The 20,290-nt window shown below is 47.3% G+C and overlaps 1 protein-coding gene across 2 annotated transcripts in view; it reads right to left on the bottom strand.

Moving 5' to 3' along the window:
- The window catches only part of sdk2a (sidekick cell adhesion molecule 2a), a 78,248-nt gene extending 61,543 nt beyond the window's left edge, over positions 1-16,705 (bottom strand). The window contains exon 1 of one of the 2 annotated variants that reach the window (XM_084037139.1): positions 16,500-16,705. In XM_084037139.1, coding sequence (XP_083893265.1) covers positions 16,500-16,659 — 160 coding nt within the window. In that variant the 5' untranslated portion in view covers positions 16,660-16,705. The remainder of the gene's footprint in view (positions 1-16,499) is intronic. The other variant, XM_084037140.1, reaches the window with a different exon arrangement.
- Positions 16,706-20,290: the final 3,585 nt, after the last annotated feature.

Here is a 20,290-nt window from a genome sequence, read left to right as displayed (position 1 = left end):
GAGTGGCAGAGGGCCAACACCGGTTGAACCGGCCCCCCCATTAGCAGGAGTGAACCTGTGAAACTCGCCCTCAGCAGACCTCTTGACTCACGACACGGCGAAAAAAATGACGATGCTTAATAGGCTCGAGCAGCTTCCGCCGCGCTGCTCGTCGTAATGATGTAAACAATTGGTGCTGGTGCAATTCAGCGCGACAGACTTATTTTGCAAGTCATTGTTTTGTCATTGTTTGGAGTGTGGGAGTTGCTCTCCATCTGGGATATAGGGAAGTCATTAACTGCACAGCCAGTTTCCAATCACTGAAAAAGTAATGGTGAAATTGCTTGAAATTGCATAAAACTAGTGTCTGTAAAAAAAATAAATAATAATCCATGCAGCAGCACTTATATCCTCCTCTCCAGATGTCGGTTAAGGTCAGAATGCATACGGCTGCCAGACATCCAACAGCGGGCTAACTTCTGCATGCACCAGACTGTTCACAGCAGAAAAAAAAGGGAAAAAAAAAAAAAGACTACTTGATAACTACTCAGGCATCCCCTTGCACTAGAGTGTGGCCTCAGTGGTTATCACAATATATGAATGATGGAGAGACAATCATCGTGATGGAGTGGCCCGGCATGGTGTGCGGGGAATATGTAATGTATTCTCTATGTGTCCAGGCCGAGCTGTTCAAACACTATCTTTATGGTCGGATGTGTCCCGGGAGACGGCGATGCAGAGGTTAGACACAGAGACACAGACTGAAGACTGGCCACCTCTCCGCTACAGGGCTTGGCCACCAACCTCACAGAATTTTTAATGGCACACTAAAATGCTGCGTAAAGACTAAATTGCTGCCCTCAATGGGCAACAGATGATGGAATTAAAGAGATTTAGAGCTGTGGGGGGAAATGGGCTGTGCATGTTTGATGTGGGCCTGGGAACCGAGGGGAAGAGAGGAAAGAGGGCAGCAGAGCAAAGCAAGGCAGCATCTGGCCCTTGTAGGGACAACACGGCTCTCTGGGAAGTCTCCGCGGAGCGAGAGAGGGACTGACTGATGGCTCTTTCTAACGCCCACTATGTGCAGAGACTGGCACCGAGCTACTAGTAACACCTGCTGCACCCATATGGCAATACAACGTCAACTGTCACCTAAACAAAACTGTAACATGTGAGACGTACAAGGAAGAAAAAAGAGAAAGAAAAACGGTGAAATTGCAAGGCTGCCGCACAAAAACGCTCATTTCAACCCTACCCCTACTCCAGGTAACCATAGCAACCCCTCACCTGTCGTCTGCCTCGACAAGAACAGGCAGACAGCCAGGTCAGGGTGACATATTTCCTCAAAGTTGCAAACCCCCCCCATACTACCTCATACTTCCCACCAGAACATAAGCAGTCACACATCCACCTTCTTTCGTTTTCTACTCTCATTCACCAACACTCACACTGTCACAGATGTGTCACACACACAGACACACACAACAACACATTTTTAGCTCCACATCTCTGGCCACGGGGAGCTGGCAGCACGCCTTCCACCGCCCACCGAAATGGCAACAGTTATCCTGACCTGGCATATTCCGAGGCCCAAGTGAAAAAGAAAACGCGGCCCAGTATAAAAGGGGCGGGTGGGCCGCGGCAGCCTCTCTATTCACCAGAGACAAAACCTGGATCTGTGGCATGATCTCGCCGGCTGGACCTCTGAATAGAGCCAGCAATCCAGCAAAGACAGAGTCTGTTAATACGGCGAGAGCTCTGCCCCTGCTGTATGCATACATAGATGGGGAGGGAGGTGCTGTTGTGTAGTACTAGAAAGGGGGGGGGCTAGACGTAAAAACAAAACAAAAAAACCTGGCACTGAGGATGACAGCTCTGCGCTACGTGTGCTCATGATAGAGCACAAAGACACCGGGGACTCCAGACACACAAGCTGCAATATATGGGGCAACAAGCAGTCATTGAAAACTCCCAGCACACACAAAAAAAATAAAGAAATTACTAACCGCAGCCTCATCCCTCACTACTCTCCCACACAAACTTCTGCTTTTATCTCATCCCAAGTGTGGAGGGGAAGTTAAAAATAATTCAGAGAAGAAAAGGGGGGCCGGCGGACCGACACACTGGAGCGAGCTCTGGTGTGAGGGATGAAGCTACAGCACGGAGGCTGCTGATAAGTTAGGATGGGACGGGGCTTTATCCCGGGTGATGATGATGAGAGAGTGGGGGGGTGGGGAGGGGGGCCTCACCACCTTGGCTCACATTTTTCCCGCCGCTTTCATCTCGCTGCACACCGCAGAGCCCCGGTGACTCACCCAGCGAGCAAAACACACCCAAAACCAATAGCCGGCAGATAGTATCTCTTACGCTAACAAGCTTTCCACTTGGGGATACCAGCAGCTCCCTGGTTTTCTCATACAGCTAATTAGGGACGGAGTGAGAAGCAGACCTGCAGCTATCTATCCGCCCTGTTCTCTTCTTCCTTTCCCTCTTTTCAAACTCTACTGCTTTTTCTCCATCTCTGTCACTCTTTTCTGTCATTCTCCCTCCCTATCTTTTCCCTCTCTCACTCTCAACACACGACACTCAGGCACACACACACACACACACACGTCTCCACAATCCTCACTCCGTTCATTTTATGCTTCTATCCACCTCGCCATCTTCCAATCCACCTCACCGCCGCCGTGTCCGGCCCAAGGCCACTACTGCCTCTTAATCCCATTAGACCAAACACAATCAATTATCCAGCCAGCCATAAGGATCTGAGAGCATTAAAAGGTTAGCTCGGGAGATTTAAAGCCATTGATGTCTATGACAGGAATGCACCCCCCCACCCCCACCACCACCACCACCTCCTCCTTCCCTCCCTTTGGCACTCTCCGCTCACCACAGCGTTAGTGTCAGCGCGTGTTCATCAACATGAGACCACGGCACCGACTTGAGCCACCAATGCGGATCTTTAATCATGTCCCCCCCCCACCCACCCCCCGCGCAAGTCCTGGCAAATTACAGCCTTGTGATGGTAATCGATAAAGCGCTAAACGCCAGCCAGGGGCGGCGGCCGCCAGAGTGAAGAAAAATACCACTGTGTGGCCACTGGTGGAGTTCTCATGATCATAATCATAATCATAATCTGTTCTCCCGTCTTGCCAAGGGTAAAAGGGGAATAAAAACATAGAAAGACGGACTGGCAACAGGAGAGGCACAGCATGTGTGTATGTGTGTGTGTGGGGGGGGGGGGGGGGGGGGGGGGGGGGGGGGGGGGCACGGCGTTGAGAGCTGGAGGAGTTGTGGAGACGCAGGTGCAGGTCAATCAATGCTATCAGGCAGATATAATCATATTGTAATCTGGACACCCCCCTAAGGCCCCCCCCCTCCCTCCTCACACCTCCCTCTTACCCCTCTGCCTTATCATTCATCGCTTGATCTAATTCCCTCCCTCCCCTCCTTTTTTCTTCCCCCCGCGCTCTCCTCTCCTCTCCTCTCCTCCACCCTCTGGTCTCCACTAACTTGTTCCTTCTCAGGCGAGCAAATTAAATATGATCATTCCTCTTCAAAGGCGCCACTATTAGCCACGTAATAAATATTCAGTTAATGTAGCGGGGAGAAAGAAATTGCGCGAGTTACAGAAATAAAGTGACGGCAAGAAATGAAAGGTGACACTCTCAAACTGATTTTTTCGGCAGAACCAAAATGAATGCGCAATGGTATATCATTATCTGCACACTTCACAGCCAAAATAACACAAAACATTAATTATTACAAATCCCTTATTACCATGAAAGAGCAGCCCTGTGACATTTAACGCGATTGTAGATCTACCTCATCAGAGCCCTATACATCATTGATGGCTTATTAATATTTCCAGTGATGAATCATTGATTATAGGGCTATTATGAAATACTTCCTCAAATCGCACGTCCCGGATGCGACCTCGGGCTGGAAAATCATTTGGCTGAGGCTTGAAAGGCGCCGGAGCACTTGTGGCTCTAACTTTAACTCCACTCCTAAGGACTTGTCAGTCTGCGTTCCAGATGCAGCTGCCAAGCACCTTCTCCACCGGGATTCAAATGTGTTTCCTCATGCAGACACGATAGCCACTTTCCAATTTCGACTTCATCTTAAACCGCCAATTTTTGCTGCCGTGGCGGTGATTGAAATATGAAACCCTGCATATATACAGGCCATTACAGCTGGAATACAAGGCCCCAGCTGCTGTCAGCCAGCCCAGGGAAGCGAGGGGAGAAGAAACAACAGGGATCAGCACCCGTCGCAACACATTTCTATTTATTTATTATTCAATAACGCAGAATTGGCCCCTGACCCCCCCCCCCCCCCGCAGCAACTCCAGCCCAAAGTACCCTTACAAGAAAAAAAATGGCAGCCTTTGCTGATTCAGGAGGAAATCAAACAGAATCCCCGGGGCTCAGTTGTATGAGAGTTCAAATCTGACAGAATTTGAGGAGTCTCCCCCCTTTGAGTAACATTTTTTTTGCCGTTTTGGAATCATGGGAACATAAGTAGAAGCACATGCATTCACTTTCTAGGGCAACAGACATGCCAGCAAAGACATAACAAGCAAATAAATGAGTCATCCCCATTAAGAAGTATCTTTATGAGCATCCTAGAAAGTGATGAACATGTTTTGAGCACGCTCCTCTCTCCCTCTCTCTCTGTCTCTCCAACTCTGCAAACTGACATGTTTTTTCAGGGGCAACATGTAGTGGGTTTTTTTTCATCTGTCTTTTATGCCTCTCCAATTTTCCAAAAAACGGTTTGATGGGTAGGTACTTCTAACCTAATTTCAGCCGGGGAGAAAAAGATTATAAAGTAACAGTTGTTCAAGTGCAAAATAAATGAATTGAGTAGCATGGCAAACAGCATAGACACCCAAGCATAATGGAGGAATATGAGCGGCAGGGTTGCAAATGCAGCGAACACATTTTTTTTTTTTTTGTCCGCAGCTTTCAAGGTTGTTTCAGCTGTTAATTAGTTCAGTCTGATGGCTCGCATCCACGGCTGCAGTCTAACCCAGTTAAGTCAGACGCTCAATGGGTTTTTTTTTTCTTCTTCTCTGGGCCTTTAAATACTGAGCCGCCGCTCCACGGGAACCTGGCTCAAGGTTAGCACCGCGGTGTCAGCCGCGGCCCACTGTCCGACGCTCGCAGTCTGCCGTCCTCCTCGAGTCGCTGCCAGAGAACACTCACCAAGGTTACGTCTGTCAGAGCCGACGTGCATCCCACTTATCTCAATCAAAGTCCTTCACAAATCTTTGAGGGATTGGTCCTGCCTGTGCTTCGAGCTCGGAGGGAAAAATAAGGACATTAACTTTCGGAGGGTGGTGGTGGTGGTGGAAGGGAAACAGTCACCGCCGTTCCACCAAAAAACCCAACAGCTTGACAAATAACGTCTCGGATTATTAAGCTGCAACCAATCAAAATAAGGAAAAACATCCTCAATTAATCAATTAAAATTGGTTCCTACTGAGGGAACCAGAACACATTTGCATATTCTTGTTTGCCATATCTCTCGCATTTATATTAAAGAAAGAACACACTGGGTGACACTAAATGTGTCTGCTGGCCGCGGGGAGGGATGACTGTGGGCTTTTTTTTGGTTCTTTTGATGTTGATAAATATAAAAATGAAGAGAGAAACAAGCCTGTGTGTGTGACGGCACATGGAATTGATTACTCGCCAATATTTCTATGCATTTTTATGAAGTTTATTTGTCATATTTCTGCAACTGTACGACATAAAGATTCCCTCCTTGTTTATTAATGACGCTAACGAACAAAAGCCTTCGTGTTAACACGGGTTGGTTATTAATGGCCACGGTACGTTATGTGTTGGAATGCCAAACCTCCAAAACACAGAAAGATAAACGGACACATCGTCACGCCGCCAATGTGTGTCGGAATATAACGAATCGTGCCTTAATGACAATAAATGACTGCACTTTGTTTCCCGGAGGAAACGCTCTATAAATGTAAATGTAAATGTGTTGTTTGTGTGACATAAATCACCGGCTAACAATATGACACCTGTGGATTTTCAAAAGTGGGAGAGAAATTCTCTCTTTCTTTCAATCCTCCACGCCCATCCGCTCGATATTCCACGCGTAACAACGAATGATCCATCGCCAGTGACATCACGCACAAATGGCGCAATTAGTTATGATGGATGCCGGGGGTGACTATTATTTCGGGGGGATATGCGGGGAGGTAGCTTTGACATATCAGATCGTTTGCATACGGGCGGAGTAAATAGGGATCGGGAGATGAGCAGCTCGTCATTCTTAAAAGGCTGCTTTGTGAATGTCATCATGCGGTGGCAGTGTGTGCGTGCGTGCGGGTTGTTTGTTTGATCCCTCCGTCTCCGGGGGCAGCGGTTCCCTCTCTCATCAACCACGCTCAGCCAATGTGACTGTCACTCCCAATCTGCACAGAGAGGGGAGCCCGAGCCTATTTTTATAAATGTATTCATATTCATTAGTCCTGAGTGTCATTCATAGCAGCAGTTCTTTAATGCGGCGCGTAACCATCAGAGGCTGGAGGAGCCTTGCCTCCTCTCATCTCCCCAAATTAATAACACAGGCAATCACCGCAAAAGGTGCCTACTGTCAAACAACAATGGCTGCTGATTTCCATCAAGTGAGTGCACCTCCTTATTTCCACATGACGCACAAGAAGAAGAAAAAAACACACTCATCAGCGGTCTCACCCCTTGGGGAATCTCAGCGAAGGGGGAAAAAAAAAATGCCATTGTACCAGCCTTTGAAATATGAAATCATTAATTTAAGTGAGAATTAATTACAATCCATTATTTTTTCCTTGACCCACAGCGGTATTCCGCCTCATAACATTTTTGGTGGCAGCCGGTTAATTGCGCAGAATAACCGCGCGTGAACGTCGGCAGCTAATGAGAGCAATTAGGCGTCAGACTCGCTCGTTGAAAAGACGGCACACTTTGCCTTGATTGGCTTGTATGTGTCACATAAAGTGCACAATGAATTACTTCCACGCAGTCGACCAGAGTCACAGAAGTCAAGTCTCTCTCTCTTGACTGATATCTGAGGGGAAAAAGAAATGCCCTCTCCGACATGAGTGTACATTTTGCTGTATAAATATAGTTTTTATAGGGTCATTAAGAGCCTTCGTCTGTGAGTGTTTCTCTCTATACTGTACATCCATTTCGGGCGGCGTGCCCTTCGAAAGTAATGGAAGTGGGCCGCTTCTTCTCACAGCCTTTCTTTGCCATGTTTTTTTCATGCCCATTGTTTCTGCACCACCCCACTTTAAAATCACGAGCACAATGCATCCCTCCCCAGCCCCGCTCCCCCCCCCACCACCACCACCACCGCCGCACTTCACTCTGGACCAACATTAATAAAACAAGCTTTCAATGATGCAGAGTGCAACGCCACATTGGGCTTCCGAGCCGGTGGCGTGATTAAAGCTTTTAAAACGCCGCCACCCTTTTTGAGTTTGCATATGTCAGCTCTGCAGCACCGGTGGGGTACATGTTGTCTCCGTCGTTTACCTTGTCTCTTTTTCTCCTCTTCGCTATTCCTCACTAATGCAGCAGGGGAGCAAGTAGAGTGCACAACAGGAGCCTTGATTATGAAATCTGAAGCGGGGTCCGCGAAGGAAGATGCGAGCGGAAAGGTAGCTGTGCTGTGCGGCGGCTGCGTTCGCCGTCCAGCTCCAACAGCTGCACTTCTTCCTATCTTTGCATAACGGCACAAACCCACTCAACCCACTTAGTCCACTCTGTTCCTTCACCCATAATTTCGTTTTCCATTGCAGCTTTTTTTTTTTTTTCCCCTCTTCCCACTATTCGCTGCGAAGCATTTGAAAAGACACTAGCGGATCAGCATCACATGCGTTCAAAAAGGACACACTTTTGATTGGTAATTTCTCCACACAATTCCTCCTCTATAATCTAATGATGTCGACCCCTTGAGTGATTACAGCAATGGAAATAAAGCTTTTTTAATTGAATTTTCGTGAAATTAAACATGGGCCTGAGCAACTTCATTAAACTGATAGAACTCTCCCTATTTTCTGATGTCCCCCCCCACAGGCGGAGGACATGTGCTTCCATTTGTAAGAACAAGGAAATCATTCTCAGAAAGCCCCCCCACAACTTGCAAATGAAAATAGCTTGACCGGCAATTTGCGAAAGCTTTGGGGGGACAATGACACAGAAACGTAGCCGGAGGCTTTCGCAACAGCGGCACAAGCCGGAGCAGCTGCAGCCATCATATGGAATCTGCTTAAAAAATAACCAACACGAGCCCTCCGTGCCTTTGTTTCTGCCATAATGCTCTCGCTTGAGTCAGGCGTCACAATCAGTTTGGAGAGCATCATATTTAGACGTCACATGTGATGTATATCTGATTTGGCTTTCCTCTCTTGGGTAATGCTCCGTGTCGGGCCTAGAGTGTGTTCATATGTCCGCTGCATCTCCGGGGTGGACACGAGGGGGGAGGGAGGGGGAGGGAGGGCCAAACGTTGTCTTCCCGGTGCCCGTACAGTACACGCCCCCCAACAGGGGACGTTCAGCCACGTTTGTTTAGGTACGTCTCTCTGGCTCTGAGACGAGAGGAGACAGTGACCGGAGCATTTGGGACGCGGCGGTCCCCTGCAGAATTAAGCAGGCTGGCGTCTCGAGCCCCGGTGACAGGAAACCTCACTCACATCACCAAGGCAGCGCTGATTGTGTCTGACGTGTGCATCCTCTTCCCCCTGTCTTTGTTTTGTCTGGATAACTCGTGCGTAGGCATTTGTATTTCCGCGTACACTCTGTGTGTTTTAGTTTTCCTCCACTCAGACTCTTTTAAAAATTGAAAGCGTGACCTTTTTTTTTTTTTCCAACATATTGCCCGTCTGTGTGAGTCTACACAAGGAGTTAAAGAGACTGTAAAAGCAAAAGGCTGATTCCAAATGAAAAATTCGATTCAGGGGGAGGGTATCCGCCGATGCATTGTGTCCAACAGACCGAGGCACATCGCTGAAATGCAGTGGCGAATGTATATAAAGCCTGGCAGTGGGAGAGAAGTGGAAGGGTTACTGTTTGGGCTCAAACTGGGCACACTAATCCCTTTGATCCCCCCATTTTACTGTCAGCTGTTTCCTAGCTACCGTCGGATCTGCACAGAATTTAGGATTTGTGCTACTGTACACCACAGCAATCTCTACCCCACTGATGCAGCGCTCTCCTTTCTTTCCTCCATCAATAACCCCCCCCTGCCCCACCTCAACCCCCACCCCCACCTATTACCTCCCTCACAACGTCCACAGCCATATTCATTTCGCTTCTCTCTTCCCTCTTCCTCCGTCACGTCGCTGCAGTTGGCAGCGACATGGCATGGAGACATTAAATTGGAAACTATTTTTTTTTTTGCACGGAGGGCCGCCGGAGCATGACGCTTCACGGAGACAAACAAAAAGAAGCTGATTCGGATTTTTTGTCTATTCACACGAGGCGCCGTGGCTCGTGCCCCACTTTCATCAGTCGTGCCGAAAAAACAGATTTCAAATACGGGTTTTGGTCTTTTGAGAAAGCTCCATTTAGCGGTAATGAAACAATCCCAGCACGCGTGTGCAGACGCATGTGTTAGAGTGTGAAAGAATGTGTCCGCGTATTAGTGTACGCGCGCTCTTCCCCTGCGTGCATGTTTGTGCATCTGCTAACATGCATTAAAGCAATGAAGGCACCTGTATTGGATTCCTCTTTCTAGCTGCCTTTGAAATTAAAATACATATGCGGCCGTATCTACCGGAGGATCTCTTTTGTCCTTGCCGGTATTCCTCGCTTTCAGGAGGACGCGATGCCCCCATGGCCTTTCCCCCCGCTTCACCTCTGAAGAACGCTCCCAAAGTGATCCTAAATCATTCCTGGTGCAGAAACACATGACAGAACTCGATTTGCGTATCGGCAGATTCATGCTTCATTGTCAAACCGCTGGCTCAATTAATCCTGTAAGCATGTGGAGGGAGAGTGAATACAACAAGTTACTCAATTTGCTGATTTCAATAGGAGCTGCCGTGCCGTATTGATTGGTGTATGTACTGCACACCTACATCATTTGTATCATTCAAGCAGTCAAGCTCTCCCGCCGGTCCTACTTTTCGGGAGCCTTTGTTCATTTTGCATGTTTTCGATTAAGTGTTAAATCTTACCAGTCAATGCTTTCTCCCTTAGCACAGAAATGAAAATGTAATGATCCAGAACATGATTTGGCAGAGAAAATTGTCATCAAATACGTTGTCACTCAGTGACGGCGTTAAAAGAAAAACACAAAAAACCCATTTACAACAGAAATCATCAAGTTGAAGATCATTTTTTTAATACTCTACACCCAATGTGCCTTTAGAGAAGCAAGCAGGCTTCCACACAGCATTGAGCAAAGGCTTAGTCGGGGCTTTGACTTGAATCTTGCCATATGGTTCCAGTCTCGTACCTGGAGCCCCTTTCATGGTTCACGCTGAGAGGCCGAAGAAAGGGAATGCAGATGTGACACGGACACAGGAAGACGCCTGCGGTACCGCTGTCATCTCCCATCACCGTCACAAGTCTTAACTGACACTCTGCTGACGTTAGAGGCAAGGACGGTGATCAAAGAGAGGTGTACATTAAAGTATCGCCATGCCACCACAACAACCAGCTGCTGCTCTATGCCACACACACTAGACGGGAATTCCTTATCAGCAAACACACAAAAAAAAGGTGCTGCTGGATGAGATGGTAGGTAGGAAAATGGTAAGATTTATCTGACTGGATGCCATTGCACGTTCCGCGCTGTAACATCCGCACTGACATCCCCCTGGTATCTCCGTTGCAAGCCATTTGTTTTCAGTGAAGGTGGAGTTCTGTCAAAAAATCTGACAGGAGTAGGGGGGGAGGGCCTGATGTTAAGATCTGGGGGAAGAGGAAGGAAGGCAAGTGTTGGGTAACAAAAGTGATATCGAACATGATATGGAATCCCGTGTGGCCACGAACAGCACAATGGGGAGTGGGAGTTAGCTCTGGTCGCAATCAATACTGAGCACACGGCATTGAGATGCAGCTGGAGGCATTTGGCCAGGCCCCCTTAGAGGGACCGGTAGGCCTGCTGCCAAGGAGGAAACTCAGATGGAGGGCATGGAGGATCCTTCTTTCCAGAAGAGACCGGAGCGCTTTCTCCGCTGACCAACATGTTGACCCCTGACTCCACCTCCATGCAAAGGGGGCACTATACAAAAAAAAATGGTATAGAGAAGAAGAAGCAAGATGTTCTTTTCCCAACTTCTCCAGCTCCCCCACGCGTTGTCATCCCACTCCCTTATATTTCCTTTAACATGTCTCCGTATCGAGTGAAACGGCAAATATCGACGTGTCTGTCCATGCCATCACTTACTGCTGGGAAACTGCTGGCGGTTGGGCAACATAACAAAGTGTTGTGACTGGCTTAGTTTGAGGTCAGCAGAAGGAGTGGAGCAGAATAGCAAGATGAACAATTCATTCATGTGAATGTACAAAGAAAAAATGGATCGGCACCACCAGTTGTTTTCACTAGAAGAGGGAGACAAAACATCCCCCCCACCCCTTCCTCCACCTCGACCACAATTTCTCCTCCATTTCTCTCTTCCTTTGCCTCTTTTGCCATTTTTATTCACAACACAAGAATACACTCACCAGTCCCCAGGAGGGGCAGGCTGAATGAGAGCAGAGATTCAGTGTGCACATTATGCCGTAAAACAAAACAGAAAAGCATTGCTTCCCACCACAGTTTTCCTTGAGTTGTCTTTGTGTTGTTTAAATGTTTACATGGAACAGCTTGGGGGGGCTCGAAGACAGATGCATGGTCCAAGAACATCGCCTCGGTACAAATCAATCTTTTCCCCGGATGAACTAATGAAACCATTTTGAGGGCTTCTCGAACGCCTCGGTCCTTAGACGAAGCTTTCTCTGAGCAGCGTGCACAACATCGCCGCTCCCTCGTCAGAATGATATTAAATAAATTAAACGAACAGGGGCCACTTTGAATCCCTCTCCAGTATCCAAGGTCATTTCCTTTCAATCCCTGTCCCAGCTCAGGGCCTGTTTCCAGACGTTTCTTTTTGTTGTTGATAGCTGAAGAGGTGCCTGCTGGTCCTGTGTCAGATTGATTATGCTTTTAGCCAGGAGAATTAATATGTGAAGAATCTGTCTCTCCCCCCCCCCACCCCCCAAGTCTCATCAGTAAACAAGGAGACGAGGAAACAAAACCACTCACAGCTATGTGATTAAAATTTGCCCCAAAAGAAGGGACGCGCCTCCTCAGTCAATGCTGCTATTATTGAAAAATCCAATTTGAGAAACCTAAACTGTATTTTTTTCACCCGGCAGGGTTGTCTTTGGGTAAGGAATATCAGCCAATCATGAAAAGACCCAGGTCTGGGTCACAGCGTTAACACCAGTACAGCAAAGCGAAACTATTTCAGCCAGCCACCCTAACATGGCAGCACACTAGATAAGACGCGTGGCCCCATGTAAAAAAGAGCCATTAACATAACCCTTTGGGCACGTGGCAATTACCGGGTAAGGGGTTGAATGCCAAAACCCCGTGGTACAAGTTAATTTGATTACATTTCCATTATGAACTATAAACCTACTTTTGTTGCACAATGCAGCCATTTAACGGCCTCCTGAAGCTAGGAAACGTCGACAGCGCAGCGGCCCCATTGTTCTTCCACAATAAAGTCGATCGTAATCTTTTGTCACCCCTAAATGGTTTCGTTGCACCTTCCGTTATTATTAGAAAACAAGGTATCAGGCTTTTTCCCCATTCATATAATTAAAATGTCGCTGTCAGCGAGCACAGCTTCTTTCTTTTTCTTTTTTTTCAAATTCAGCTGTGACACGTTTCATCTTGGTGAGTAAAGCATCCTGTGACAACATGAATAAACATGTGTAGACAGCATTTTTGGCAGCCGGAGAAAAAGGCAGCCAAGCGGTCCAGACGCGGGGAGGGAAAGCGCCGGAGACACGCGAGGATCCTGATTTGGGAGCCATTGGCTGCCACGGCCGTTTTCACCTGAGGCTGTGCAAACCACTAGCTGGTCTTTCTGGGCATGAGCCGTGTTGCGGAGAAAACAAGCATTTAGTCCAAAATTTCAGCAGACATCTGTTAGCTCTCCGGAGGAGCAAACATGTTTAATTAACTGCGTTTCTCCAAACAGGGGGGACACATGTCATAAATATGCACCGTGTGTAATTATGGCGCGGTGGCTGAGAAGTCACGGGCGCTCACACTGCCACGTCACTCCGCCCCACACGGGACTCGTGACCTGATGGAGGTGCTTTAGGGATCATTTCAGCACATATGGCTCAGGATTCAGTGTCAAGTCTAAAAGTAGATGCCTGAGGGTAGGGATAGGACAACATAGGATGTTATTATGAATCGCAACAAAAACATCCCGATAAGTTGGACAATTTTAATTATTGTGATTATTGTGATTATCGTCACGACGACTTGAAAGCACTATTTAGCTCACTGTCGTGGTATAGCAGTTAAATATAGAGCCCGATTTAGAAACTACAGGAAGTAACATATCATTTAATTTAACAGACATGTATCCTATATTTATGCAGGGAGATGGTATGATTCATGATTCCTTTATTTGAGATTGTCTGATTATTTGTTTTTCACAAAAAAACATGTGCATGTAGTGATTCCAGTATGTTTTGGTACCATTTCGAAAAGATTTGACAATATTTGAATAATTATCGCAATAATATGTTGGTATCCCATTTTTTTGGGGCGGGCAGGATAATCATGACATGAAATGTTCATCGCATGCCCACCTCAGGCCAATGATGTGGGTCGGTCTACTATTGTAGTGCAGATTAAGCCTCCCTGTTATTTGTGATGGAGTGTTGCACGTGTGGGCGCTGATGACCAGGGGTTTTGTCATCACTCTTTGTTGGAACCAGGAGATGCCTTTCGTTCTATTAAATTTGTATTATATTTCTCTTGATGGAGTTGTGTAATCTTGTACCCATTGATTTTTCTATCTTTCAGTGGATGTGTTTGCCTGCGCGCGCGTGTATTGGCGTGTCACTGATGTAGATGAATTATGATCCGGTGCCCGCATTAGAGCAGGGGAGTTTTAATCACACAAGGATTCAGAGTGTTTTAAACAAATGCTTTTTTTTTTGGTAAGCACGGTGGATTATCATAAGATTTAAAGATTTGGAAAATGCCCGACAGCTGTCAAGCTGCATAATAACGTACGTCCAGAAAATTATAGCAGCTGCCGGTTGGCAGAATGTCAATGCTGCTATCTAGATTAAAGCTCAATAGACATACAGTAAGCGCCAGCGGGGCGTGCACGCTCACGTGCACTAGATGCACGAGGAAACACAGTCAGCAGTAGAAGCTTTCAGGAGATGGGAGAAGATACAGAGATTGCATCTATTCACCGGCTATTTCAATGAGGGGGTCTAAATGAGTCTTAACATGGCATGCTAATAGAAGCCTGTGGCAACAAAAAAAAAAAAGGTCCCCCCATGGACTCTATCAGGTATCCTCTTGTGCAATGGAGCAGCCGGCAGCATTAAACGCAGCAGGAGCCTCAGTAGGAACTTGTTGAAAAACAAGTACATGCCACCTTCGGCTCCCCGGGGCCTCTTCTTGCCTGTACGCCGCCTAATTTATCCCATCCTCAGAGGTCCCTCCACTTACTTTATGCACAGGCGAAGTCACACCGCCAGTCATTCGCAAACAAGGATGTCCCATGAGGATGAGATCGGCCTCCTACTTCAGACCTCTCTGGCTGCTGAGAGCCCCTGCCCCCCCCCCCCCCCCCCCTGCAAAGATCTGCGACTGCGTCTTCACCAAAGAAACCCTAAAGCAGCGATTGTGCGCCATAGAAGGGGGTCCTTCTCAATTGAGAGAGAGAGCAGGGCAGACAGAGGAGTGAATCTCTCACCAATGCTAATGCGCAGCCGGGGAACATTCAAGTGGGGGGGGGGTCTGAATAGTGACTGCGAGATGAGAAAGGGGTCTGTTTGGGGAGGAAAAGGTAAAAAAAAATAACCCTGTGAAGTAGCCTCGAAGCGCTCAACAGATCCCCACAGGCTCCAGGCATGTTAGCAGGAGAAAAGGATGGTAATAACAGCCAGAGGAACTGTGCCCTGCATAATAAGAGACGCCTGAGACGCTTTTCCTGATAAGACTGGGAGCACTTTAGAGCGACGCGACCTGTTCAAAGACAAACAAGCAAAAGGATTACGCCGCTTTTAGCACTACGGCGCGTCGAGCATTGTGATTATAAGATGGGAGAGTGCAAAGAGGAGCCACTTGTCGTGTGAGTCAACTTCCAATAGGAGATGTTTCTTTTTTTTTTCTCCTTTGGCACCTATTGAAGTAAACGCCTCCTTTTTTTCCCCCTTTTGTGGTTCTGCACAACCCTCCAATATAAACCATGACCCTGTGGTTGGAATCCCAAGCATGAGGTTAAACGCCATTTAATGTGAATACATATCGAGACGAGCTGATGAAATTCATAGCCCACGAGCCCAGCCAATATACTTTGTCCTTCATGAGCGTACCTTCAGTATCTTGTGACAACTGGCGGTTGTGCTTTTACAATGCTGAAATACGGAGGCAGGGAGGACTCGCTCTCTCTGGCTTTCCCCTCCCTCGATCTACCATCTAGATTGCGTATCCCACTGGCCGAGGAGCACATGTCATCCAGTTGACAGATGGCAAGCTACAAGTCATGCCGATTTCACATTAATTGTGTGATTAGTGTAGATCTCGTTCACGCCTTTCTCCTCGTATCTCTCGACTGTGCTGGACGTGAGTGAAACATACATGTTGTGATTATTCATTCAGCCCTCCATCACTTTCAACCAGCCTGTGAGTGAGAGTGCAAAAAATAAAAATGGACATCAGGCAAAATGTGAAACATCCTTCTTATCACGCCTGGCTTCATTGTTTCATAGTCACACTCATTCAAGTTAATGAGCTCCGCTGTTAAGGTGGCCTGTAGGCAGGAGGGGGAACTATTTGTCCTGAGGTTCCACATCCAGAGGCACACAAAAAAAAACACCAATAATATATGCATAATGTAAAGTCTTCTGTATTATAATGATGATCAGGTGCATTTTAAATTGCTCACAAACTCGAATCACACAGGTTAATTTAAACCAACCAACGCTGCCCACTAATGAGTGTCCAGTGTTTTTTTGCAGAGGCAGACTGTGCTCCTTGAGCTTTAGGAACATCCAAGTGGCCTTGTGGTTATGTGGTTAACGCGGGAGTGTGGTGGAGCCGAACCCGACAGTTTTCTACACAATTGCCGAATTTCATCTCAAGGCACTGATCCAGAAGTCTGGCTTATGTGAGCACATCTGTCACAAAAGCAAACAGTTTTGTGTTTGCCTTACATTATTTGACACTGTACATTTCTAACACACACTTTCTAGTGCGCTCCCAGCATTAAAATAGCTTCACTATGTGCAAGAAGAGTTTGCGCATCTTACCTTGAGCCCGAGCGCCGAGGATGCAAGTCGCCGACAGCAGAATCCAACAGGAGACCCACACCTGTCCGAACTGTCCGGTCCGCCCGGCGGTAACCATGGTCCTCCGCGGCGGCGCCGTCGAGCCGCCGGTGCGCCTTTCCCGGCTCCACGCTGGGGACATGTTGCTCCGTGGCCACACGCTCCCTTCGGAAGAGTCCTGGCTGCTGCTCCTGTGCGTCAGACTGCTCCTCGCTGGTGATGCGGGTGAGTGACTCGGGGGGGAGGAGGTGGTGCTGGAGAGGGTTGGGGGGGGAGAAAGCGCGCACTCCGTCAGCGAGCACCGGGCATGCAGACGGGCACGCGGTAGCATGGAGAGCCCGTGGACAAAGTCCCGCATGAGCGAGGCGGAGTCAGTCCAATTGAATTTGCTCGGCTGTCAAGTGCGCGGGACTGGATATTGACATCATCTTCTTACCGCTCCGAATAACCCCGGAACGTATCCCAGAAAGATTAGTGAAATGGATATAAGGAGTCGGAAACGAGATGGGAGGGGGGGGTGTCATAAGTACATGTGATGTCTAGATGACAGCTTTTGCTCTAAACATTTTTTAAGTGGCATATGTCAGTCCAAATAAAGTAAAAAAATAAAAATATATATTGGACTTGGTCTCTGAGATTCCGTCCTCGAGCAAGCTGCTCCATTTCCTTACACAGTGACCAGCGATAGGTTGCACTAGTAGCTCTCAGGTGTGTGTGCGCGTGCACGCCCCCGCGCGTGCGCGCCTGTGTGTGCTCTTTAAAAGTGTAAATAGACTCCACCTTTCTGCAGAGGTTAAAACGGTTTTCTTGCGCTTTAAAAAACGACCTCTGACAACGTATTGGGAGGCCACCAGCTACACACGCGGGCAGTTATTTTATTTTATTTTGAATTGACCATCACAAAGACCAGCGCGCGCCCAACTACAGCCAAACAATGCCGGGACAAGTGCTCTGTACGCTATTGCCCCCACGCGGCGGAAAGTGGAAGGATATATCTAATTCGACAGCTGTGATTGATTGTTGACACATTGGAACTAAACGCCTGGATTTTAAAAAACTACCTGCTGACGACTAAATATTTCCAAATAGCTGTTTATTCCTTTTTTTTGGATGTTCCCACTGGCAGGGATGGAGCATTAACTGGGTCACAGACCAGCTCCTCATCCTGTAAATCTATTTGTTCTGCACTGGCTTTGGTTAAAAAGCACAACAGCCAAAACCATTAAGAGAGGCAAATAGCATACAGCTGCTATCGTGCTCAGCCAAATCCGAATGCCTCTCCGATCACCACGCAGAGGATAAAAGGTGAGTTTGAGGGTTACATATGGGCTGTGATATCAGCTTTGTTGTCCCTGCCACTTTGTTGGAGCGGGACAGGCATGAGCTGTCACAGAATTTCCACCTTAAAAAAAAAACCACACCCGTATGTGTGCTATTAGATTCTGTGAGTAATATCACTTAACAGGGAACATCTGAGCTGCCGAACCACGAGCCAGATAAAGCCCTGCTGCTGCTTGCTCCTGCTGCTGCTTTTCAAAGAGCCTGGTTAAAGTGTGGTATACTCTCTGTCTGCGGGGCCTCGCCTCCCTTTTATCCTGCACTTTATAGTTCCACTGTGACTCTGTTCCCCCTGTCCTTTGCTCTACAAATAACCAGCTTCCCTCTGTCCCCACGTCTTCTAAAGTCTCATTTCAACCAGGAGCTCGTTTGGTGTCGTCCATTGCTCCCTCCCTTTATTTCCTCCCCCACCTCACCCCTGCAACCCCCCTCCTGATAATGATGTGCTGATTATGAGGCTCTTAGGCCAGCAGATTGCTCTCCAGTCTCATTCGCATGCAGTGGAAAATTGCTGCTGTCTTGGAGCCCCCGCCCTGCTGCGCGTATCAGGCAGGTTGACATTAGCAAGCTGCTGGGAACAGTGCTCCGGCACCAGGGCAGGTGCTCCGTCTCCGTCTCTATAACTGTGCTGCAGCAGAGGGAAACACAGGGCTGGCTACAAACTACGCCGGTGTCAAACAATATGGTGCCTGTGTAGCTGAGAGTGCATATATATATATGTGTTGCATACTTCCACTTGAGAGCCATTGAGAGGGTTACGCAGATATCACAAAAAAAACAAAAAACTTGTCTACGAACATAACTGCTCTGTTAGTCGATGTAAAGACACGAGTGTTTCATTTCCCGGAGGAGATGCGTTATACCGTGTTTGATCAAAGTGCAAATTATCTTCGAGTTACGAGTAAACTAAATTACAAAAGGTGCCGTGGGAGTCCTTGGTGGACTGAATGATTAGACATTCACAGACCGGCGTCGCTTCAGTGACATTGACAAACGCAAAAGGAAAAAAAAAATAATTTGTGATTCCGAAACCTTCGACTAGAGTTTCGCTCTACAAAAGTCTCTCGCTTTTTTTTGATTGTCTCATCAAAAGCACAAAAGATGTCAACATGTCTGAAGAATGTATCTTCGACCAAGCATATTCCTCTTGATAGTCTTGAAGGCTGAATCCGAGATAAATGACTTGTTAAGATGGATTCTCCTCCTAATGTGACATTCACTTATATGCTACTAAGAGGACTCGTCAATCTTCCCGAAGAGGCATCAATCAAATTTCATTATTCGAGTCGTCAGATTCTTAGTTTTTTTTTTATCCTTTTAACATCAGCCTCCCTGATTCATATAGTTGGTCTTTCTAACTGACAGTCTCCTGGCAGGTTACCGTCACCATGACGATAATGCACTCTCACACGTAGCGTAGCGGCTAAATAAATACTCTTGTTGGTCTGGGAGACGGGGGAATGCACCGTGGCCTTTTATTTCTTCCGAAGCTGTTCTCTTTCCATCAGCTCGCCTGATTTGAAATGGCTTGATTGAAACGAGCTCCGTCTGAGATTTGGCCCCCTTCGCTGCCTTGTCAATGAACGCGGGCATGATAATGCAAAGGCAAACAAAGCGGCCATGAAATGCCAGCCTCTGCCTATCATGTCTGCGGGTGCAAACAGTAAAGTTACTTTGGTCTATCGGCTTTAAACAGGAAAACAATCCAGCCCTTAGATCCGGCCTTGTTTTTCATCCTCTGTCGCCGCTGCAATTTGTCATGAGCTACTATTGTTTTTCCAGTGTGGATGTGCTTTCCTCAGATAAAAACACACACATATATATACACACACACTCAGTGCATACAATGTTGCTGCGCCTGTCTTGACACCTCATCTATAGTATCTCACAGAGAAAATCAGATTCCTCCACAGTAACAGATCATCTCACAGCTCTTTCCTTGAGACGGCGGTAAAAACTCCAACTGCAAATTGAAACATGAAAAACACAAACCAAGCCACTGCAGCGAGACGTGTAGCCGGGTCTGCAGCGAAGGTCTTATTCCATGCCGCGTCCCCCCTCGACCAAACTTATTTGCATGTTTTTGTGCATCTTCTGGTCTGGGATGCTTTCCGGATTTCGCCATGAATTTCAAAATAAATGGTTTAAACCAAAAGTATATTCACTCTTGCATCTACAGAATATAAAATACCTATAGTTACCTTTGCTTATCAGAGTTAATGTAAAGGGGGAAAAAACAATATGGGGAGGTCTCCGAATATTATTAATATCAGAATGCTATACAGTTATCACCCAAGGGACAACTCACTTAGGAATATTGCCTTGAATCGCTGGCATAATTGGTCTCCCCGAGTCTCACTTTGATGTAAATAACATTAGCAATTTTCGAGTCATTTTGCATTGATCTTCCGCTGCAGAATTCTGCCCCGAGAAGC

The sequence above is a fragment of the Eutrigla gurnardus genome (genome assembly GCF_963514095.1).
Source record: "Eutrigla gurnardus genome assembly, chromosome: 20".
Classification (NCBI taxonomy): Eukaryota; Metazoa; Chordata; class Actinopteri; order Perciformes; family Triglidae; genus Eutrigla; species Eutrigla gurnardus.
This window is presented reverse-complemented; position numbering and strand designations above follow the sequence as displayed.